Source organism: Myzus persicae, unplaced genomic scaffold, assembly GCF_001856785.1.
Source record: "Myzus persicae strain clone G006 unplaced genomic scaffold, MPER_G0061.0, whole genome shotgun sequence".
In the NCBI taxonomy this organism is placed as follows: Eukaryota; Metazoa; Arthropoda; class Insecta; order Hemiptera; family Aphididae; genus Myzus; species Myzus persicae.
In genome coordinates this window covers 630-27530 of record NW_019104092.1, presented here as the reverse complement: position 1 = coordinate 27530, position 26901 = coordinate 630, and the positions used below count along the sequence as shown (strand labels likewise).

The window sequence follows — 26901 nt, the reverse complement described above, 5'->3', positions numbered from 1 at the left end:
ATGACAATTTTTCAATATTCCTTACTCTTTGGAATAACACGCTCAGTTGTTCTGAACATTTCGGTGGTATTGCTGTGGACGGCGTCGAATTCATCACCATCGACCGAACTTCCCTCGGTGTTGTACCAGAATGGATGTCATACGGTCGGCACCTCGACATGACTTCGTAAAGTGTGACGCCCAGCGACCACCAATCGACGGGGTACGAATATCCAGAGCATTCGCCCAACGAACATAAGTACACTTCTGGTGCTGTTTACGAGGAAGAATAATGGAATTAGTAAAATAATATCGATTATAGTAATATGAATTATAGCCATTATATTGTCGTGGAGTAAAATGTATTTTGAAGTGAAATTAGTAAAATTAAAATTAAAAAGCAAAGGTATTAAGATTTACTGCAGGATTACTAGCAGCCAAGTCATCGAATGCCGAAAGTGAAAACACATTTTAGTATTATTCGATATTTAGTTTTCTTTTGTAAATTTATAAATAATATTCATATTCTATAATACCTAAATGCAACATGAAATGAAATTACTTAGTCACCTTATCGTATTTTGGTATCAATTTTGGTATTGACGCCTAAAATATAAATGCATTATAAAGGTTTATTATATACGTACTTATGTAACATTAACTATCCATTATTTTATTCTTAGTTTAGTTAAACCTTAGAAACTTACAAACTATCTATCAAATTAGTCAAACAATGAAAAACCCTTACAGGCATAATGATATTAACTTATTTTTAGATATTCATATGAAAACAATGGCGTTAAGCTTTAAGAGTTAGATTATTATCTATATATATGTGGAACATAATACAATGTTTTCTCAGCAGTGGCTTGTTGTTCGAGGAAAATCTTCCTTGACCAACGAAAAAGAGAGACTGACAATGACGGTGCTGAAATCTAATAAATTATGTGTAATCGATTTTTCGTTTCTCGAAAAGTATAAAAAAAAATGTAAAAAAAAAAATGTGTATGTCGATCCGTAAACGTCGAACGCTCATCAATAATTATTATCCCACGTATAACAGCGCAGTATACTATTATATTATGATAGTCAAAATAATATTTATAATAATATTTCACCGTCTTTATAATTTTATTGTTTCAATGATTATTTTTCTGAGATTTACCGACATTTTCTTGTGTAAAAGCCAAAGTTATTGTACCTAATCATTCGTGGTTTCGTCGTATTCGCATTGTGAGCAAAGTACCTATTATATTATTACATTATAACATTACATTATAATATAAGGTTACCGTCTAATGTAAAATAAAAAATAAAAAACCCTCTAAGTCGATTTTAAAACTGAAAATAGTTTAAAAAGAAATTGTGTTCGACTCGCATTGCAATATTTCGTACACTGTGTTATATATGTATAAATCGTAATATTTATGTTTTTTTATTTTTAATGACTATACATTTATATATTCTTTTCTCCGGTTTCTGTTTTTGATATACCGCAGTGATCCAAGTGATATACCTTTTGTTGTGTGCTTAAGGGCACTTTTATAAGTTGTGATTTTTTTTTCTTGTCCTTCACTTACGCCATACTCCGTGGTATTCGCGTAATCTATGGTATTGTGTGATTTGAAATTTGTATTAAAACTTTGATAACAAATAAATGGTCTAACAAATAAAGTGCTGTACAAGTCATCACCAAAGTTTACTATTGTTCATTTTATTTTCACAGGCATTGTATTTTTCAGTAAGAATTTTTTATAGAAAAAAGATCGTGAAATAACCTAAGCCGATTTTTTTGCTTTGGGCCAAAAATATGTAGGCATGGAAATAATATGTAAATAATTTCAGTTCACTTGTGTATTTTAAGTAGGTGGGAAATTATTACAAAAACATGATTCGACAGCTGTAAGCGATTGCATTTTAATTGTATAGGTAATTATGTTAAAACAAACAAATTCGAATTAAAATCACCTAGAAATTTACTTGCATAACAATTAAATTCATAGATTTTTTTTAAGGAGTGTGTATATTTATCATTTAACCATGTAAAGTATTTGGTAGAAGTATTTTTTTTTAAACATCGGTTGTGTTAATTTTTATTTTATTGCGTATAAAGGTTTTAACAGATAGGTCATATAGCCTACAACTATATTTACATTCACATTAATTGGTATGGTTATTTGCTTAGCTAATTAACAGTATTTACATATTGTTTACATAGTCATCTTAACGTTGTGTTTATTTTTATTTAATCGATCTCGTAGTATTTTTGTCAGTGGATTTCTTTTAAAATACTTTTATTAAAATGTGCTGTGTTTTCCTTTTTATTCGATATTTTTTAAGAATATTTCAGATTTATTTTAGGTCTTTCCAAAGTAGATACTTTGTTTTAATTATAAATTGTAAATTGAATTTGCTATAACTTTATAATAGTTAAATCTACATTTTTAGAAAAAAATTATAATTTTATATTTTTACTCTATTGTTATTGAATTCATTATTCCTACTTATTTTCCGTTTTTAATTATTATTTTGTATCATGTAATGATAAGTGAATAATTTCTTATTTACGAGTTGATATTTTCGTATTTATAATCCTTTATATCATGATAGTATAACGACGATAGGTATACAATATAATATTTTGGAGCGGATAACGCGTCGGTTGCAGCGCGCACCGTCGTCGGTTCGAACCTCGGTCACGGGTGGCACTTTTCCCCCAACCGGACATGGCAGAAACCTACGGGGGCCCACTAGAAATTCTGCCAAACAAACACACACGTGTTCCATAACCCTACAGTCCCAAAACCCTACAGTCCCAAAACCCTACAGTACCACAACCTACAGCTAATGGCCTCAGTTACCGAAGCTTAAAAAAAAAATAAAGTATAATATTTTATGCAGTTCTTATTACAAATATTGTAATGACACTTTAGTATAAATTAAAAAACATCAAAATAATAATACACATAAAAAAAAGGTTATATTATATAAACAATTCATATGTACCTATATAAGGTTTGGTGCCGGACAACGACGATGCTAATTTTTTACCATGTAGTGTAGCTGCTATATTGAAGTCAGTTATGTGTGCGTGACCTATAAAATAAAATACTAAGATATAAAGTTGTAAATAAGTCAATCATTTCATTACAATAATATTAAAATATTTGTTGTACGATGAAAACCTTGCAGAGTTCGACAAATTGTGTCATAATATCCTAAACTAATATTATTTGAAAAAGCTGATTTTTGAATTAAATTTTATTATAAAATGTATATATTTATATGTATTTATGAAATTTTTATTTTGAGTATTTTTGTAGTTTAATTAGTTAATCTTATACAACTGAACAACATAAAGGTTATAGAGATACAGACAATCGCTTGTATTAAAATAAAAAATAAAATTGAATTTCGGGCAGAGAATATTTTTTAATGTATCTATTCTCTGTGTACTTTAATTATTTCGTAGAATACATTGATGATTAACATTTGAAACAAGACCCAGTTTTATGTAGGTCATTAAACTATTTCATGATTACAATCAGTATTCTGCAATAATATGCCAAGTGTGTGATGTTTGAGTCTTTATATTTATAATCAAGTCTTAAACTTTAAACACTAAGTTATTACATTAACTAATGTGTAAAAAATCTTTCTTTCGCAAGTAAAATCAAAATCTCAACAATCGGGATAAAAACCTACATGCCTTTAAAATTACAGTTAATTAAATTTAATCTTATTGGAGAAATAAGAAATCGTTAGTTTTAATAGGTATGAATTTATCCGAAATATCTGATGCCATTTTGTTCAAGCCAAGTTTTTAACTGAGTGGTTTTAAAATTTGAGGTGATTTCTAATCCCTAACATCGGACATTATGCCGCCACAGCAGCAAAACTGCTGAAGAATAATGTTTCACATTAATTGACAATGCAATTTCCTGCACTGGGTCAGCGCATTTAATGAAAACAATTTTACATTCTAGTAATATAAAATAATATTATAATATGATTTCAAGTCGATTTTAAATCACTGTCAAATAAAGTTCATCCTTGCAATCTGCATCCTGTAAGTTTCATAACGTAGTCAATTAAAATAATTATGTCTATCCTTACCTTCTTCGTCCAGCAGAATATTCTCCGGCTTTATGTCCCTGCAGAGAGAGAGAGAGCGTGTCAAAAGGTATGGACAAATATATAATCAGTTAAATTATAAGCAGTCAAATCGAATTTTGTATTAAACATAGTATTTTGTACTTCCAACCAAATTTCAAAAATCAAAAAACTATTAGATTTTTAAAAAATATTTTTATAATTACGATGAATGTTCGTCACGATCAATAATTCACCGCGACCCCTCGATAAAGGTATAACCAACGTAGGTAAATCGCAAGTATCGCTATGGCGGGCTCAACGCGTTAGAGCATTAGTCGATCAAAAAAAATGTGTGGTTATTACTACTCTCTTGCAAGATGATAATACGTTTTTTTTTTGTCGTCGTGGAGATCACTCTACGGTCGAGACGAGGCACAATCAATCACCGGCTCGACCCATTCACACGTCTTGCCCACAGCCACCAAGCACACCCACACAGATACAAACGTGAACGCCGTCCTCGTCGGGTCGTGGCAGCAATCACTCAGCCATAGCCATCCAAAATAATATGTGTAAGTATTGGATTCGCAAAAGAATAGCGAGAAACTTGCCGGTTGATTTAGAGACCACGTAATACAATTATTTCTCAACGGCGGTGGTTCTTTTATCACTAAAGCGGTCGTTTTATCGATTTATTGGTGTTTTTACTCTTTGCCCTTTGGAAATGTATTTTTCATTGGAACAATTATTCGAAATCATTACATCAAACCACTGCCTAAACTTACTTTGATTATATAATATTGTATAATGCTCATACGACTATACATCTGTTTTATCGAAAATGTCTAGGTTTGTTTATGTTTTCAAAAATGTGTAAGCTTACGGTAAATATGACACAATTGTTTAGCAATGAAAGAACCGTAGCTGTCTAGAAATAAAATACACGTTCAATGACTGTTTGGCGAAAAAAAATACAACCTCTTGTACCTATATATTATAATTTTAAGCTTAAAACAATACGTGTAGGTACTCGATTAATTAGTAATATTATGTCAAACGGTCAAGACGTGTGAGGTTCATCCGACGAAGTTACTTAATTTCAAGTTACTCCAATTCACTTCGACTTTAAACCAATGCACGACGAGCCGAGTTTCCGATAGTAAGAGTTTATGATGTATGTTATAATATTGTTGTAAGGTATATACTGGTATATTGTTATTTGTAACCGTACGCACCGTTATAGGTAGGTACACATCTTGTACACTCTGAGCATATTCTTTTTTTACACGCATCCGGTATCCTGTATCCGGTAACACTGGAATAATAATACGATGGCATTTATCCTACACGAATTGGGTGGGAACCCACGTACATACTAATACACCATACACACATAATATATCTAGGGCTATGATCATGAAATATTTCACTTGGAATTTTCACTATGAAGTATTTAAAACTTATAGTTTTGCCCTTCTTGAAATATTTCAAATGAATATTGAAAAATATATTTTTTAATTTTGTGTGTTGTAATATTTTTCATAAAATCATCACAAAATGGTCAAACCGATTTCATATCTGAATAAATGTCCTCCTAACTACTGGATTCTAAGAAAAATTGAATAGGTAACGTTAATTTAGCAATTATCCTTGTCTTTGTATTAGTCGTAAATGATAATTAGTAGTAGTAACCACAAGTAACCCGCATAGTTGTAGAACGGAAGGGTGTCAAACACACAATATGTCAGATACCAATTTTTTGACCAAAAAAAAATGGGTATATGTCAATTGCGCCAGAAATCACAGGTAAGGAAAAAAAAATTATGGGATTCAAAAAGGTTATACATCAACTGCGCCGGACGATATTTAGGTCCAAAAAAGATTATACATTAATTGCGCCGGCAATACTGAAGTTGAAAAATAAGCTGATTACACACTAGGCGATTTGAACGTACTCGTCTGCGTTTATATTACACACGGACGATTTAAAATCGCGATGTTTTAAACTGTACATACTATACGTTATCTATCTACATGCAATAAATTGGTCAAATCGGAATATCCGCTAATAAAAATGAGATAACATGATAATATGACGGTACTATCAATATGTTTCAATTTGTGAAGTCGGTAAGTCACCATTACAAGAAATGAAATTTTAATACTTTTTGACAATTTATTCATATGTAATTTATCATCGTTTATTTATATGTATTTTAATTTTTTTAATTTTTTATATTTTTTTAAATTACACTTTTTTTTATATGTTTGATAATTATATTATAATCTAATAATAGTATAATAATATGATATTTTATATTGATATTTTATATTTTATAATATGTTCCTGGCAGAACAAATATATATTATGTATACCAAATTAATTTGTGATAAATTTATTGGCGCAAAAGACGTATACCATTTTCGTTTGGGATAAATCCACCGGCGCAAAAGATGTATAAATTTCAGGTAATCTAGAAATATCGGCGCAATTGACAAACACCGAAAAAAATATTTATTTTTCACTTAAACAGACAACTCTAATTTAAACAATACGTTGAAACGATTACATCGATTTGCATTTTAAAAAATATTCTAATTTTCCAGAACATGAACGAGGCACATTTTTATGAATTCTGTTAGTTGATTAGATATTTAAGTTTGAAATTTTCTGCAATTTTCGAAAATTCATTGCAATCAGAATCACAACAGTTAAAAATGTGGCTCCATCGTTCAATTATACATATTACGGAGAATCCGAATAATTTTTAAGAAATCTCGATAATTGTCGATATGTATCATTAGAAATAATTAGAAACAGTAGTTTTTGACAAAAAAGCGAGCACTCATGAGGCCCCTTAATGATTATCGATAAGTATTTAATTCCCGATCACAATGTAAAGAAGATAATATAACATATAAAATAGATAATTTCTATGTAAGTTCTATAATTGTGCAACGATGTAAGTAGTATTTTTAAAACATATTCCATATAAAATTTAACCAAGTGGTGATGTTAACTGTACTTCTTACTATAGTTTTAAATTACAATTTTATTTTTTATTTTTCGTCAAAATGAAAAGTTTCATAACATGTTTCAAAAATATTTCGAAAAAATAAATTTCATAAAATTTTAGAACCTTAAATTTACCGCACTCTTGTGTTGCAGACGTATTGACTCATATAATTAGGTGTTAGAGCCGAAATTAATGACTGAGAAACTCTATAACAATATAATCGGTGGGCTTAAAGCAGACGTTCTGTGAAAATATATACTCGAAGAAAATGATAAAAAGTGGGTATAGTTGTGAATGTAACAAAAACCTTCCGATTTGGAGCATTTGGCATACATCCGAATATTACAAGCAATATTATACCAGGTGTTTGGTGTGAATTATTTTTAATACTAAAATATTATACTCGTTGCACAACTCTTTTCGTGTTTTTTTAGTAAATTGTCTGGTCTTAAAATACAGTTCAATGTCATAAAATGTTATAATATACACATTTTTTCTTCAATTACAACTTTTGTTGACTTTACAACTAATTTCAAAGAGAATATTTCCATGTGTAAATAAATAACAATCAATATTGAGTCAGTGGATTCTTATATTTCGCAAGGTTGAAAGTTTTGATGACCGTAAAAGTACATTTCATGATTTTCTATGAAACCCTTACAGCTACCTTTGCACCTCTCGAATAAATTTGGAATTCTCATAATAAGTAAGTAATATTATTTCGTTAATTAATGTTCGTCGAAATGATCAAACAAATATTCTGATTTCTATGTTATAATATTTAAAAAAATTAAACTACTAAAAAAGAAAAAAATGTAGTAGCAATACATACCAAATAGGGACATATAATTTTCGTCAATTTCAATATTAAAATATATAAGTTCTAAATATTTTAAAGTACTCATACTTCAAATATTATAATATGAAACATAATAATCATTTATTTGGCTTGTCGATGAGTAGTCGACGTCTACCAAGTTAATATATTTTTGCTAGAAACAACACAAATACGATTATGATAATATTACAACTGTGGTTTGGATGTTGATTACAATGTTTTGTTCTATTAGCTCTAATATTCATGCCAAATTAGACGGTAAAAATAGGTTTTCTGAATATTATTATTATAAGCTCATGTTACAAATCAATATCATCGATGATAAATTGACAATATATTACTGTATTAGGCCCGGGAGATAGGCCCTGCTAAATAACTCTCCGTCTCTCCCCTAGTAGAATTTTATCGTTTGCGGTACTCGCCGTAAACGTCATTAATTTTCCGATCAAAATATTAGATCGAAGCTTGGCGGCACAGTAAGTTAACGACGATATTTTTCAAAGCCTTTTGAATATTAATGTAATTTTTTTTTTTAGTAATTATCGACGGGCGCGAACTCGTTCAACCCAAAAACGTCTTAAATATCAAAAATAACCTTCCGATCTTCTTTTTTTATTATTAAGAAAATAAACCATCTACACCGGCAAAGCATAATAAGTAAATATGATGACAAGATATACAGGTGAGGTATGAATTTTATAGGAGGAGGGAGGCCATTCATTGATAGAACCAAACGCGATATATTATTTTTTTGCGGATTTATTTGAGTAAGTCAGATCAACCGATCTATATACCAGATTAAAAAGACTAATCGACACTCCAAACAAACCAGCATATTGATACAAAATGATTGGTTCGTACATTTTTAGTATTACATACGTAGTCGGTCATGATTTCACGCTCTTAATACTGAATCGTTTCGGTGTGTACTCACCTGTGAACTATATGCTCGCTTTGCAAATATTCCAACGCCGAGCCAATTTCGCACGCAAACAGTTTGATCGAATTTTCGCCAAACTTAACGTCTTGACCCAAGTGATACCTCAGGTCACCACCCAACAATAAGTCTGAAACCATGAACAGGTCTTCCTCGTCTGAAACACAGTGTAGGTACCCACCTATAGTTATTGATATTCCACATGGTTACTGATTTGTCGTTGTCTCCACTCGTCGCTCCGTGGGGACATAACAATATTATTATCGATAACCAAAGCTGGGCACTAACTTAACTATAGTAGGTCTTAATTCATATAAAACTGTGTAAAAGACTTTGTATAATTTCATTTAATGTCTGAAATAGTCTAATCTAATAAGTTAAAAACAGCAATAAGTTATTAAGTACCTATTTTTGTGGTTTTTTCATTCTAAAAATCCATATTTTCCGTGAAACTGCTGAGTGCCGACTATTAGTATCTATTGCCACGATTATTATTTATCAATAATGAATGTTGAGTTTTTTCATTTTTTTGATAAGAAACATTTTTCTTGTCATACATAACTATGCCTTACCTAATAAATAGTCATACCTGTTTCTTGTAATACACGTTAATCACAAAGCCTATAATGACCAATAGATATACATATTAAACAAATATAGTATCATTCTGTTTTTAATGTTTTTATATTTCTTATTTTTTGTATGCATTCTGTGTTCTTATATTCCAATTAGTTTCCAAGAAGGTTATAGCTATTACCTACCTACTTGAAAGTTGAAAAATTTCATCAAATTATCAGTTATTCAATTCAATTTTTCTACCATCGTCGATACTTTAAGTTAGATTCTGAGATACCGAATAATTAATTTATGTAATACCTACTGAACATATTTCGAACAAAGGGATTTTTAAATTAATACTTCAAATTTAACCACAAAAAACTAAATCCTAAGTTCTACTCTAACTAATGTTACTATTTGCATCAAACTAACTTCCATCTAACGAAATTATAAATTTGAAAAATTAGAGAAACTTCTTACATTCTAACTCAGTTAGTATTTGTAGTAGAGTAACATAATATTAACTAGTGGAAAAAAATGACTAACTAGCCCAGCTTTGTCGATAACGTATGCAATCAAATACTCAAGTTCTAGTGACGTGCAAAAGTCTTAAAGTAAAAAGATCGGATATCACGACGTCCGTTAAAATATTTTTAACTAACTATAATATCGTGTTATTTACAATAGTTATAGTGTAATTTATAACAGCTACAGGTCAAATTTCAAACATTAGATCACCTGCGTAGTGATTATAAAGAACGCGTTCGTTAAACATGTGTTCTAAAAAACATACCTTTTTTAGCCTATCTGTACAACAGACATCTATCGATCGATACAGTAATACCCCCAGGTTTAGATTGTTTTTAGTTCAGTAAATTGAACAAATATTAAATAAATATTCAGGTGCAATATATTTTGACCAAAATTAGTGTACATTTTGCCCCCGTCCACCACCTAATGAGATATTGACTGATTCTGTTCTTTTTTGTTTCACTAAAACAATTTCTGTGCTATTAAATGCCTCTAGCTTTGTACAAATAACCATAAAATATTGAAAAACATTATGATAATATTATACATTTTAATATTGAAAAAATAATACACGATCATAAGAACTATGTACCGGTGTCGTTACTAAAATATATAGCAAGCTGGCATAGTGTATACTAATATAATAGACTGTAAAAACTTAAATTAAGTTAATTTATTTAAATGTTCCGACATAATGCAAAACGGTATGCTATGCATATACCATCATATTCATCAACGCAGTATACCTACTCTTAAACAATTACATTTTTTTTTTGAAATCGTAAGAATAAAAAAAAAAAAACATCGAATGATACTGTTTTTACAAAATCATACCTATTTGTGTACAACAAAATTTCGTTTTGATAAATACTTAATACTAGCTAATCCTACACAGCATTGCCCAAATTAAATAATGCCAGAGAGGATTTACTCTGTCTTAAGCTCCGTCAAATATTGTAAGCTCCACGTATTTTTAACACTGTAATTTAGGTGGTTCTGACCAAATATAAAAAAGGTCTACAACATTTTTTACCTGACCAATGGCAGTATCGGTGACCCTCTGTGAAAAAAAATATATTCTTTCTTTGTGAGCCAACAAATCCTTGTGTCAGCCACTTTTTGGAATTTACAATAATTGGCTTCGAAGTGCACATCCACGTACCAAATTTCTGAACCACGGGTGCGATTGACTTTGCTGTGAATCACTTACACTAGCATAGCCTCTTATTTGTATGGATATAACTTCACTAAACGAAATTAACCTGTCAATTATTCTGTTTCTGCAATAATTGGTTATTACTTTTTGTTTTGTGATGTTTCTCGTTGTATGTATTTGCATTTGTATTACTTAAAGCTTCATGTGGCTCTGCAATATATTTATTGGATTTTCTGGTAGAACTTTAAGACGAGTGTCATAAATAATTTTTCTAAGTCATTTTACTTCATCATTCATGACTCAGTTACATTTTAAATTTGAGAAACATCTTTTAAAATTATTATTATTATTATTTTTTTTTTTTTGTCTATTAACACGGATCATCAACTGCTTATCTTTTACAATTTGAGTTTAAAATTTATTTGTGATTCGATGGTAGATGTTGAATAATATGATAAAATATGGTTCGTGCTTGTGTAAAATCGATTTGTTAGTTAATACTTAGTTCTTATTTTCAGTTTAGGTACACTTTTTGCATACAACTTTTTTAATATATCGCCAACCAATATTTTTGTATTGGTATTAACTGGTCGAAAACAAAAATACTGTATGACAGCTTTTAACTATTGTAGGTATGGACATTTTTTTATTGGGGAAGTCGAATCAATCAATATCTAATATTTTGGTAAAATCGGGTTCTGCCAAATAACGTATATCTTATTTAAAAAATATATACATATAATATAAACTAGGTATAAAAAAATAGGTGTTGACTTGACCAACGATCAAAAACTATTCCAAAATCGGTATGACGTTCATCTTAATTAAATTAAATTAAAATAACGGTTCTTATGAACTCCCTTACAAAAATATCTCATACTAAATTTAGGAATTTATTCAACATTTAAATTTTAAACACTTGAGGAACTCGAAGAAGTTCATTACGACTTCGAAATAATGTATTATATATTATATAGGAATTACACTGAACTGCTTTTATGATGTAATATTATAATCTCGGACATTTTAGTTTCTTTATGATCCGTAGGTACCTACTGAATTTTATATTCTAGAGATTTTGTCAAACGCATTAACAATTTATTCCCAGATGTACTGATGAAATATTCAAAATTATTTATTCATAAGCTCACACAGTTAGAATATCTGAAAATCATATTCGTGTCTACAATAGTTTATTTTGCACAAAATAGCTACCTACACCTCAGGTAGATACGTAAAACGTAATATCTACGTATTTATTTTTCAAAAACATTTTGGTTGGTTCAAGCGTATAAAATGTCATGAAAAGCGTTCAGTCTCAATAATGTATTATTGACTTACTATACTATATTTATAATGATGCATACCTTGAAAAGAGAACCATAGATTTACCAGGAACGGATGTTCAAGCATAGTTAGTATTTCCATTTCTCTTAGTACATTTTTTAAGGCATCCCTCTCAATGCAACGACTCTTCTGCATGTATTTCATTGCGTACATTTGACGAGAATTTTTTTTCTCCACTATACACACCTATAGACAAAACATCAGACACAACTTATAATATAGTACTTCATTTCATATAATACAATATATAATATATAAACAGCTCACACGAGAAATTAATGTTTTTAATCAGTTTTCGAGGAATCGATGTACAGGAATAGGTTTTTTTAAAGTTGTTTTTTGATATTATGTACAGAGGAAATTGATACAACACAGTATGAACCTCACAAATTAATTTCTTAAAAACAATTATGTTTTTATATAATATTATATTATGTAGCATGCTATACTAAATATTTTTGAGGAATCATAAATATGTTTTTGGATATAGCGTGGATCAAATATCCATGGTAACATTCTAGAAATCTAATTTTTAATTTTAATTTTTTTGCTTTTATTGTTGATTTTCATTTATCTAGCAATGAACGTAGTGTTATAAAACATTGGCCTAAAAAAAAAATTTAAGCTAGAAAAAACAGGTGTAGCCATCTCAAAATCTTATCTATGTTAAAATATAAATATTTAATAAAATAATATTATATTTTATATGTATATTTCAAATAATATTGTAGACTACAAAACAACCCTACATTATTTGAGTGATGTAATAGCTCTAAATGTTTATGGTGCAAATCTATCAAAATTAAATCCAAACGCAGTGAAGCACTATATAGTGAGTTGTGACGATATATTATATTGGCTACTCAGCAGAATGTCAACAAAAAAATCGCTTTCGAGAACCCTCGCCATCTTTCAAGACCACGCAATATCGTATATTTACTAAATGGCTGGTTGTATAAACTATAATTAGTCCCTCAGCATTATAATGGTTTGACACCTACTGTTATGTATAACGTGCAATAAATTATTGTTATTTTTTTTTGGCGACACAAATTGTTCTTACCCTTAACATATTCGTAAATCATAATGCAATTGCCAATTGTTCAACTCAAATAATAAATAATGTGGTAGGCGGAATATTTAAAATGTATCGTAGTTTAATATTTATATATCTTAACTAGTTTCTATTTTATATAATAATGAACAGCCACTAGGGTATAGGGCTACATAATTAGTAGGCAAACTGTTCAAATAAGTAGAAGAAATTTATATTTCTAAAACAATTTAACGTCTTGGGGACCGACTATATATACTTTGAGTTTAAAACAGTTAAGAAAAATTGTTTAATGTATGTCTTATTTTTTTTTTCTGTTATATTATTATTTGTATGATAACAATACACAAAATAAAATTATGATTTGACCTTTTAAACAACTCTATAATAATGAATGAATGTACAATGTACATAAAAGTCAAACTTTCTGAATGTAATTATCATTGTCAGAGTAGTTAAATTTTAAAATAGCACTTTATGTACTCAACCGTTTTCAATTAAAAAGTATATATTAAAATAAACATAATAAATGTATGGAAGAAAAACTCGTTGGTAGTACAATACAATTATTAGTTTAGTTTTGAACTACATGTGCGTAATATAAATTAGTGTATTGTGGTTTAAGACGAATGTTTATGTTTAATTGAATATCGAACAACTTATTAGGTTTAATCAATCCAATAATGTGTTGTTGGGTACAATATTATTTAAGTTCAAACCATATTCTCTGAATTGTTTACTCGTGAAGTCGTGAATATAAGTGGATCGTATAACAAGAGATTTATAGTATTGTTATACTTTATGAGATTCACTTGAAGATATTACGATGTATTATGTAAAAAATTGTGAGGTCCAGTAAGTTATCATAGTAATGAAAAATACTATACTGCAATAGTAGAAAACAAACCAATGGAAGCATAAAATCCGTAAATATAAGATATTGGTATAATGACATGTACAGATGTAGATTTCACCGTATTGTAATGAGTAAGTACCAAGTAGGTATACAAACAATAATAAAAATTGGGACAAATACAATAAATACCAAAAACTAAACGTATTGATTTATGGGTAGTACATACTACAAGTACTAACATACTATCATATAACCATGTTATATCTAAATGCATAATACCTAACTTAGTTTAATAATATTATTACCAATTTAAAAATAGACTGAATGTAGGTGCATTGATTCGCTATATTATAATATATTCTTATCATTTCGTTATTTTATTATAGAAAATACATTTGCAATTATCAAAATATGTAATGGACTCAAATAAGAGATTATTCAAATTATCATTGTTTTCTAAAAATAATTGATGCAATTAATAATTTAGCTCTTATGAAAATAACATAATTATTATAGTGACGTCCTGTGATATGTCAAATTTTCAGTGGGAAGTTTGGTAAGGAGACTGGACCATTTTTTAGGGAGAACTAATTAAATAACTTTTAAATACTTTTTTGGGGGGTTAAAGGTATGCGTATTGTTGCACATACACTTCAGGTGGCTGTTTTTGATACTTTGAAAAATTCAAACATTGCGAAATAAATATTAAATAAAGTAAGAGCCATAGTCCACAAGTTTAGAAACTAAACTTATATAATATACCTTATATGTATATAAAATTAATAAAAGAATGATTAAAAATGCAAAATTGTTGAGTTTAAATACACTTTGGCATTCAACATTTGACTTGTCGAATAGAAAATTAGACTTGAAAGTTGTATAAAATAATTGTCAAGAAGTGACACAAAATTAAAAAACTATTATTTAAGTAGGTCTGAATAGATTTAAAAGGAAACAATTTATGAAGTACTTTTGCTAGCCAAAATTAGAAAAATATAATTGTAAAGCGAACGACTGACTGATTCATATGGTGCATTGATAAACTGTGAAATCCAAAACCAAAAATTTCAAATTCTTATACCCAAAAGTTATAAGTTCAGTTATAAGGTTTGAGTAATATGAATGTTAGAGAAGTTCGCATAACGAACAATTATGCACTTATTTCTGCAATATTTTTGGACCCACGTATAGAATAACTATAACTGAAGAACAGTCAATGGCAGCAATAAACCATTTAATCAACATAATATGGATCCATATGGTGATGACTGGTGATAGCAGAATAACATGAATAATTAACTATGAGTGACTAATGCTGATCTTTTGTCTGAATCTTAAATATCCTGAGATATCCTGTAATTTAAAATTTAGGGAAGAAATAAAGGAGTTTTTTTAAATCAAACTATTTGCATGATACCATCTGTTCAAGACAATTTGAGTAATTTTCAGAAATGTTTTCAACACGAATAGAAACTCTTTTAAAACCTTACGGTGTTAAACAAAGCAGAATCTGAAAAACTACAATTTTAAAACTTTGGAAATCTTTGAAAACAATTCACCCCGAACTATATGAATTAAGATTAAGTTATTATTTTCATATCCGGGATGCAGATCAGTTTGAAAATATTGTTTTCTAGTCTTAAATTAATCTTATCACCATAATATACAGAACTTATTTTAGCTCAAACAATTCGAAACACTAATTACTTGTACCAATAGCCTATTTGGAAAAAAAGAGACCGTAAAGTATGAATGTAAAACAATTTTCTATTCACATAAATATATAATATTATATATTGTAATATTTTCTGATTCATGTGGCAGTTCATCCGATAACTGTATATGTGCAAAAACTAAATTAAAACCATGATAACTCAGCAGCAAAACATAAAAAACAAAATATGTTACTAAATAATAGAACATCTAATAGGTTATTAAATTAAAAATGTTCATTTAAAATTAAGACCATACATTAGTATTGTTTGTTTATATAAAAAAGGATATAGTTTTAAAGTTTTACATTTTTTTTCTAATTAGAGAACTTAAAGTTACGTTTGTTTTTAGTATTTTAATATTTTAAAAGATTTATGGAATGACATAGAAAATGTATAATATACAATTATTACAGTTGAAAATGTTGCAATATACCTACTTATTGTTTATTTTTACCATAACTAGTAACTACTATGAAACATTGCAACAATGTAAGCATTTGGAGAGTGGTTTGCGTTGCACCACTGACCTATATTTAAATTTAAAAAATATATTAAAAACTTGGTAAATATTTTTATGATCAACATGCATAACATTTTTAGAGTTTGGTACCTATATATTATTGTCATAGTATACAAACACTGTAAATCAATGTAACTTTTCATATTTTTTGTAAGAATATCACTTAGATATACATAATATTAATTCAAATTAATAATAACAATTATTATTTAATGTACCTACTAAAAAAAAACCCATGCATTGTATTGTTAAACATTTTCATGACTATGAACAAAATACAAATTATTTATAAGACAGTGCATTTTATTTTATACTAAGCTTATATATTATTATTATTATTGAATAATACAATATTACGAAGCCGGTATAAAATGTGTAGAGGTTTTCTCATTTAAAACAAAAACTACAATAAATTATTACATTTTACGAAGACATTATTTATAATATGATATTATGTTTAATCTCAATATAAATTGTAAGTCAATTTATAAACTCATTCGCGCGCGCACACACACACACACACACACACACACACACACACACACACACACACACACACACACACACACACACACACATAATATCATTTAATATACATCAAATTGTATGACCTCCATAAAATGCTAGAAGTTACTATATAATTTATATTATTATTTTCAGACAAAGTAAAATTGGATAGAAATATGTTCCATGAAATTGTGTTTTGGAAAAATATATATACACACAACACACATTTACATTTATTAAGCTAAAACATTTTCATCGATTCCGTAATTTAATTTAAGTCACTTTGTTAACGAATCGTGTGATTAAGAAAATTTAAAATGCTATTCTGTTCGACATAATGGAATGCGATTGCTATAAACGGTATTATGTAGGTATGTATAATTATTTGTAATCAGCGACAACATAGTGAGTACTAAAATATTTGCGCATGAGCTTTTTATTATGTTGTCTAAATTGACTACATATTTAATTTTAATAGAATACTTTTTACTCAGTAGAAATTCTATAACCAGGTATCTTAAAATGTTTTTATTCTTAAAAGTTCAAATTAATTAACTCATAATGGTCTATATACTAGGATAGAAAAACCACTATATGTAAACGTTTAAGGGGTTCTATGTGAAACAAAAAAAAGCCTAAAATGTAGGAATTTAGAAATATGTTTGTGTAATTAAAATTAAAATTTTTAATTAATTGTCAATGATCAAGGCGTAGACGGTACTTGTACGCAATTCACACAGATGCTGTTTTGTTTGTATATTTTACTGAGCAATAGAATTTTGGTTTATTATTGGGCACCAAAAGTACTTTTTTTTAGTGTAAGCTGGTGTTACAGGTAAAATGGTGAAAAAATCAAATAACAGTACATAATTGATATAACATAAAACCATAATTATTATCGTCATTATTAAATAATAATAAAGTAGGTATCAAAAAATAATAATAAAAATAATTTTCGTCCAAACAAATTGTAATGTGTTTTCATAAAAAAATCATAGTAAATAATTGTAGTAATTATAAATTATCTAGGAATTACGTACTATGAGTATATAATTTTTACCTGTGAACTAAAATTATGAGATATAATTCGTAGATATTCTAAATTCTAAGTTTAATAAAAATCTGTTATTGGAATTATTTATAGCTTTCTCTAACACTGTAATTTTTTTCTTTCCTAACTTTTTAGTTTATTTGATTGTTATAAAATAATAATATTACAGAGCTCTATACAATTAAGGCCTTAACACTGGCAGAGTTCCGGTACACCGATTACAGTTAAGAAAATAAAACTTGCAGAGTTTACATTGTACCTATTTAATACCTTTTTATTTAACAGGTATTTATGATTCTGGTGGAATTGAAAATCGTCCATATCATTATCATAATATTATGAATTACCCAAACGCTGATTGCTTAATGTACAACAAAAATGTATATTTTTTTTTACAAACTCGAATATGACAATGTCGATTTTGTACGATAAAACGACGGGGATTTAATTCTAAATGAATGATTAATTGAAAAATAATAATTTACCAATTATTATATTTGGACGTTTACCCCTCCTTTGGCTTGTTACAACAAACGAATAATCCTTCACTACTAATCAAAATTCGTTACATTTTAAAATAAATACATAATGCCAAGCTTTTAATAAAATACGGGATTTAAAATTGTATACTACAATCATGATGACTGAATAATAAATTATTTTCTCCGAGTCTGAAAAGAGAAAATATTATGTATAGAAAAAAAAACAATTATCAGTTTAACTTACAATAAATATTTATTTTATACTCAACAATAAATAATATTTTGCTGCGATTTTCATGATTTGTATTATATCGTTAATTAACGTTGATAATTAATGCAATGTTTTCATCTTGAACATAGTTCTACTAAAACCCTTGTATTAATTCTATATTTAAAGTAAGCCAAATAACATGTTTTGGAATAATGAAAAGCCTCATTTATTATAAATAAAAATATTCTAGAAGAATACTATATATGAACGTAAAATTGAACCTTTTGAGATTAGAAATTTATGAAATGAACAGGCAAGCACTCGTTGAAAACTGAACTTCTTTCGTTTAAGAATGCTTTTACCTCTTAATAATTATTCTGAGAATTAAATCTCGCAGTCTATCACAATCCGGCTTGCCTAGTTTCTCATATAAATTGTATTATTTTATGAAATAAGTACTTAATTATTAAAGTTATTTATTTATTAACTAAGACTAAATATAGTATTCTAATGACAATATTTCGAAGAAGCTTATTTTTTTTAGCTCAGTTATAATAAAATTCATTTGAAGTCATAGACAGTAATATAGTTGTGTTTAGTGCTATATTAGTCACATGTCAGAGGACAATATTGTTCATTTAAATATTATTTTAAAGTCTTGGAACTTGCAAATACAATTTTTTCAGCTGCATGCATTATAGTTTTAATCCTTGAATTTTTATTTTTATTAAAAAAACCCAAACTAAAATTAAACAACTTTGAAGACATACATTTAGTTTATAAAAATTGTTTTTAATTATTGTTCAACAAACTACGTAAGTACCGTAATGAACAACGTTGTTGGTAGAATTTTTTTTTTTAATCCAGAAAAATAGTGTGATATTCATCACTTACAATAATTGTTTTTGCTGTGTAAATATCATAATGATGACTATGAATAAAACATCACTAGTTTTCAATAAAAACCAATCTTTTGATGTTAAATTGTCTTTTTTTTCGATATGCAATCGATACTTGGAGTAGTTGCTAAAAATTATTTAAATATTTATGAGGCCTTATTAGAGTTATATTTTGTTCTTAATTGTTTTCCATCCTAATGACATCTAGGGTATCTGCAGTAAGTATTAAGGTAATGTAGAACCACGTACTTGGTTTGTAGTGTAAATTCGAGTCAGATTGTGCATGCAACTCAAAAACAATACCAAAATCTAATTATTCAAAAGAAAAGTATTTTCAGGTTCGTTTGGTCAGACATAAGCTCATAAAGTATGATTTGTAGTAAAATATGTTTCATATGATTTTGGGGTTGTTACAATACTGTGGATTTTTAATTATTGGGAAAGTGTGTGCAACCTGCAATCGATAGTAAAAAAAAGTAAAGTAAAGAAAATGACGACAACAAATCATTCAACAAGTTCAACCGTAATGGGAAGAAATAAAAATAAATATTAAACAACCTACGATAAGGGCTGAGCTCTACCAAAACATAAAATGTCATCGACTGTAATATGAATTTAACGGTGTAGTACATTGAAATAGATAGTATTAAAATAATAATTTATAGATACTATTATTTGTGTAATATTTTAAGACAATAATACTATAGTAATGCACCAGGCTATATTATTATATTCTTCTACATTAGTGGAAAATTAAAAAAAAAAAAAACAAGTAAGTTTTGTTGATGTTTATTTTCCAGTTGAGCTCACCACAATGATAATTCAACTGCAAGTCTTATAAATGACTACGTCATACATTTTTCATCGTTTTTCATCGTTTTTCAGGATTACCAGCTAGATATTCTATTATGTACATTACGTGATAATATCTTCCAGGTAAAATTATATACTTATTTTACTTAATTAATAATATAATATATGGTCAATACATACGTATTTATTTAGTAACTACATGCGTATGTCGATTAAATTGTAATTACTACCACAACACGCAAAATAAACTAAATACAACAACATAATATTACTCACAGGGTATTGTTAGTTGATAGGTACTTACTTTACCAAAACTGCCTTTACCGATTGCTCGCAAAATTTCAAAGTGATCAAAGTTTACTGAAATCAAAAAGAAAACTTTTAAAATATATTTCAACATAAAAACTGCATAATATTCAAATGAATTTATATCATATAGTATTATATAGTATCAAAAAATCATTACAAATATTCTTTGTAGGTCATTTTTGACATTAAAAATTAAATATAATTATCAGACTTTTATAATAATTAAGATTCACTAATGATAATATTTTGTTTTACTTACTACAAAATGTTTAACATTATTTACGCGCAATAAAAGGAATTAATTATTAATAACGTTCGAAAAAATATAATTTCAAATATATATATATATATATTGAAAATAGGTAGGTTATATTACTCGCATAAAATTTGTTTCGTAAAATTAATTGACCGAGTTTAAAATATAGGATTACTAGCTATAGATTAAATTGAATCAAAATGATTCTATGTGACTAACATTGTTTGTTCATATACCATATTATATGTGTGATAGGTAGATATTCTATATTTTACTTCACTGATGAGATCTAAGAAGTTATTATTTTTCTTTTTCTAAAAAGTAAATCATTTAATTTAGATAGACAACATCACGCATAATTTAAATATATTGTATGCGAGTATGTATTTGCACTCTATAGTAAATTGGTAATTACTGACGTTGATTAATTAATTATTTAAGTTCTGAATTAGTTTAAGCAAATGTGGTATACAGGTAGGTACTGTATTGTATTTACTGTGTTCACGAAATGATAAATCCAAATCTTAAAATCGCAACGAAACCTAAAAAAAAAATATGAATATTTAATGTTTTTTTTACACTGATCAACCGAAAAAACTAAATATTACGTATTTTATTATGTACCTGTTTTATTTATATCGATGACCTTAAATTGAAAAAAAAAATATGAAGACGGTATTCTTAAAAATATTTATACTAATTTAAAGTGGTTAGACAATTAATTATCCGACCACTTAAAATAATTAGTTTTTCGTGGAATTATTCAGTAAATAATTAATAACTAATTAATAAGTTTGTTCAGTGTTATGAGATTATTTCGCGTTGAACACATAATGCAAATTAATAGCTATACACATTTTCTCTTCAAAAATAATATCTTTCATATTTTTTTTTAAAATTACATTTTATTACTGTTTTAGTTTTAAAATACCTATTTAAATATCTAATTTTTTTGTCATTATATGTTGGTATGATAATAATTTGGTCATAAATCACTAGGTACCTCAACTGTTTTATTTAAAATATAAATGACATTAAAACAAATAAAATACGATATAAAACCAACGAAAACCTATATTTTTAATTTCAAAAGTTGAATTGGATATCAAATCTGTATTATATATTAAATTATTAAACATACCTACATTAGAAATTGTAATGACATTATTATATATTGTGTGGAATATATTTACTATTTTTGTACTTAGTTCAAAAGCCTTGCATGTTTAAAGCTCTTTAGTCCTTATACATCTTTAATAAGTTCGAAACATTTTTTTGATAAAAGTTATACAATTTAAATACAAATTTTTAAAAATAAAATATTCTAACACTGTCAGATATATCGAAACAGTTGAGTTTGAAAATAATTATATGAATATAACGATATGCGTATCAAATGTATTATGATAAAATAATTCAAACATTTCATGTAAATATATGTTATAATTAGAGCGCGGAGTTTTAGGTTCTTAAAAGCTTAAAATATGATGCTAATATGCTCTAAAAAAACCCTAAAATATTCTCTAAATATGCTTAACACTTTTAAATATGCTAATAATATGATTTTTTTTTTCAAAATAATTCAATAAAATCAATATATAACTTTATAGTTATACAGTATACACTATCATTCCTTTGGGTAACATGTAAATTATTTAAATATAAAAAATTTAAAACAATTCATACATAGGTATATAAATATATAATGATATATATATATAAAAAAACAAATTATTTTTAGTTGCGATTTTTTGTTGCAAGTAATCTTCTTTTTGCATACTTGACAATAAACTATATCGCCATCAGTCGTAAATACTGTATCGTTTGTTTTATTATACGGCTCTATCCACTGTTTATTTAAATGTTTCATTTTTGGCATTTTAATAAAATAAAAATTAATATTATGTACAACTAATTAAAATAAATCGTAAGATGTTAAACAATTTAAAAGTAAAAACAGTTCCTATCACGTTATCAGTTATCAAATACAATATTCTATGGGTACAATCACGGACTGAGAGGAACAGAATAACCAAAGTTACCAATTTGATTACAAACAAGATGATAACTGAATTATTTTTTATTTTTATCGTTCTTATATCAAATTATTTATTTTTTCCTAGAAAATATTGTTGCTAGAAAAAATCACAAATCGATAAATTAATAATTTACATGATGTTTTAGAAACAATAATAGAATATATTCTAAAATATGTAAAATAGGCCAAATATTCTCTAATGTCCAAAATATGCTTTAATATGCAAAATAAATTTTTTCCAACGCACTCTTTGATGGATAAATCGTCCACATTTCTCATCCTCGTAGAGCTGCATAAAGCCAATAAAAATATGTAAAAACCTAAATATCCGCGCTCTAGTTATATTATATTTTAAAACAGCATTCAGAATTTATACTCTTAAGTCACCGACAAGCAATCGAAACACATTTTAAAGGAACTCAGATCCAATAAAGAAGCAACGTTTGAGCTCGAAATCAACCTATTTTAATGCGAATTCATAGAATCAGACATATCAAGTGACCTTGTATCTATTTTCTCAAAAAAAATACCTGGATGGACAAACAAATTTAGAAATAATATTTTTCTATTTACATAATGTATAATATAAATATATTGAAAAAAAATAATACAATCTAATTTTACATATTATTATAAAATGTCTTTAAGCATTTGGAAAAACTAATGGCCTTAGCCGGCTGCTGAAGTTTTAGATCAATAGTGACGAAGAAAAAAAATACGATTGAAATAAATATAATATTGTCGTAACTCTATTATGGGTACAACACATTTTTCACGAATAGTAGTAGCAAAACATTAATATGACGAACAATTTATGATTAAATGTTGTAAATATAATAATATTTGAACTTAAAATGTTGTTGTCCTGCAGTGAAATATCTAAAGAGAAACTTTGAAATCCGACTGAAATACTTAATTAAAACAAAAATAATGGCACATATAATTATGGGGTTGTTTTTTTTTGTTTTGAGAGAACGAGAAATAAATTAATGTTCGAATGAAATGTTAGATTTTTTTGATTTCTTTTTCAAAAGAGCTAAAGTTCTTCGTAAAATTACTGAGTCCACCTATTATGCTTCAGCATAAAAGAGAGTTTCGAGAATACGTCATGCTTATAATTGGTTCTGTACGTTTACATTTCGTATTTTTTCGAAGCTTGAATGTTTTGAGCCTATAAAAGAGATAGAAAAATAACGGTTTTTTTTTAGTGCAGATGCTTTTATAAAAATCCCCTTTCTGACGTGACCTAACGGAAATAAACGACGAAAACACTAAAAGTAAGGCCTCGTGTTTTCTTTTACCTCAGTCGAATATTTGTTTAAAGAATTGCGGCGTATACACAATAATAAATGGAAAAAGGGTAAAAAGTCCATACTCCATAGAGTTGGAGTCTTACGAGAAAATCGATACTGTACCCATATAATATTACCTGTATAACATAATGTTATATTGTGCACTTTATGGCCTATGCAGTGCTTTGCAAAATCAATGTATCGTTTACATGCGGGCCGATAAAGCGATGCCATTACACTCAAGTTAATATTCATCAAAGTCATACTCGAATACGTTCAAATTATATTTTATTTACCTTTATAAAACTATTCCGGGATATGTTTAATTATGTAAATCTCAGAAAGTTTACGAAGGTGCGAATATTTGTCGTTAGGTATGAGATTGAATTCAACAGTGCTTTGATAGATGCTAATTTATTCGTGTTTAATATTGCTCTTGGCTATTTCTGATGCATAACATTTCGGTTATTAGCAAATATATAATATTGTATACATAAACCGACAAATGCATTTACGAGTTTATGTATAGTCGCATTTCCGCGCACACCGTAGAAACTTAAGTTTTTCTGCGTACAAACATTATTTATGTTTAAATGTTGTTTTTTACAGTTATAATATAATATCTACGATGGTCTGTAATAAAGCATGTACCATGAATTTCAATTTTATACAAGTTTCGTATCACTTTATTAGAGATATATGATATGCTAAACACAACAATTAGGGTTAAAATTATGTATAATAATTGTGTGAGCCAATGAGAGCAAATGCATTATAATTTTAAATGAATTTACTGTTGAATTTGAGAATGTTTGTGAAACAATGTGTATTTAAACATATAACACGTCAATACAAAAACAAAATATTTTGTTGAAATACCGTTGTAACATATTTATTCCAATCAAACTTGTTACACCGATACAACAATTAAGTTGTATCGGTTTATCTTTGTAATTTGCTTGAGTACGTTTCTACGCAAGTAGAGTTTTATTTATTTATTTCTGTCATGTTTATTTGAACACAAAACAATTACTTTTCTGTGCCAACATTTCATGTTTGTTTGGTAAAGTTTGCTTTTGAAATACTTTGAAAAAACTAAGAATAGTTTTGGTCACTCTGTGAAAAAAATGACGAAAAATGACCATGGAGGACTTGAACGTAATTTCATATTATAAGATTGATAAACATCTGACCCCAGCAACGGTTGTTTCTAAATATTTTTATGTGATTTTTCACGTAGTGTCCAACAAACATTTTCAAAATTGATTGCTTTCAACTAGAACAAAAATCGAATGTTCGGTTGAAAAGTAGTTTAATATATTATAATTATATATTTATATACCTAATATAATATTATCATCACTATAAACATATATTATGCTTCATAAATATGTTTCAAAAATGATTTGATAGTCAAAAAGTACAATTTATTTTGTTTGTCTATTATACTTATACTAGTCTGTTAACAATAAATTAATTATTTACTATGATATCATATAATATAATATTGGTTTATATACAACAAAAATTATTGGAAAAAACCATCTTGGACAGCACTAGAGCTAAAATATCGTACTCATATACGTTATGTTTTAAACCATGCGACAGTATAATAATATTTTAGTGCCTTTACAATGAACTTAAGTCTTACGTCATCGTTGAGTTTCTGTTTGTAATACATCTTGTAGTTCATACTATTACAGTAAATTAGATTATAATATATAACGTTTGTGTAAATATTCATATGCGCAGGAGTAAAATAATCATAATACAAATAATGTATAATACGACAACCAAAAAATGTCATCATTTAACAGAATTATTATTTTATAGCTCATAATAATGAACCAATTTCTTATTATTACGCAATTGTTTTTAAATGAGTCCAACGTAATATGCATAATTATTGTTAACTACACAGTAGGCTATACTATAATAAAAGGAAAAAAGTGTTTAAAATATTGAGAGGAAAGACGAGGTTGTAATGTAATGAATAATTAGCCTACAAAAATGTCCCTAAGCAGTATTGAATTTAAGTGTTTTTAGGTCCGATATTCAATCCCCGGTCACGTTACTATTTGAATTTTGACTTTTGAGTTACTAATTTACACATATAATAAAATGCCCTTAACATAGAAAACATAAGCCAACCAAAAATGCATTGTCTACAGTAAATCCATTTTTATTTATTCAAAACTATACATAATTAAGACATATTACAAAAATTACAAAACTGTGCATTTTACTCAAAATTAAATAAAATACAATTTAATAATTTCAGAAAAACACGCAATAGCCTTGAAAGCAAAGAAGATAAATACCATTTAAACAAATAGAAAATAATTGCTTTATGGGTTTTTTTTTATTTAGTACCCACACTGTCTTAAACATTTTTTTTGCCACAGTCTTATTAATTATTATTTCATTATATAAACAATAT

At 27.5% G+C, this 26901-nt stretch overlaps 1 protein-coding gene across 1 annotated transcript in view; it reads right to left on the bottom strand.

Annotated features, from left to right (window-relative positions):
• The window catches only part of LOC111038649 (serine/threonine-protein kinase 32A), a gene marked incomplete at its 5' end in the record, with an annotated part of 33887 nt that extends 12943 nt beyond the window's left edge, over positions 1 to 20944 (bottom strand). Inside the window, 6 exons of the mRNA XM_022321838.1 lie at positions 26 to 252; positions 2986 to 3075; positions 4096 to 4133; positions 8864 to 9023; positions 12479 to 12644; positions 20871 to 20944. Of these exons, the coding sequence (XP_022177530.1) occupies positions 26 to 252; positions 2986 to 3075; positions 4096 to 4133; positions 8864 to 9023; positions 12479 to 12644; positions 20871 to 20944 (755 nt within the window). The remainder of the gene's footprint in view (positions 1 to 25; positions 253 to 2985; positions 3076 to 4095; positions 4134 to 8863; positions 9024 to 12478; positions 12645 to 20870) is intronic.
• Between the last annotated feature and the right edge of the window lie 5957 nt (positions 20945 to 26901).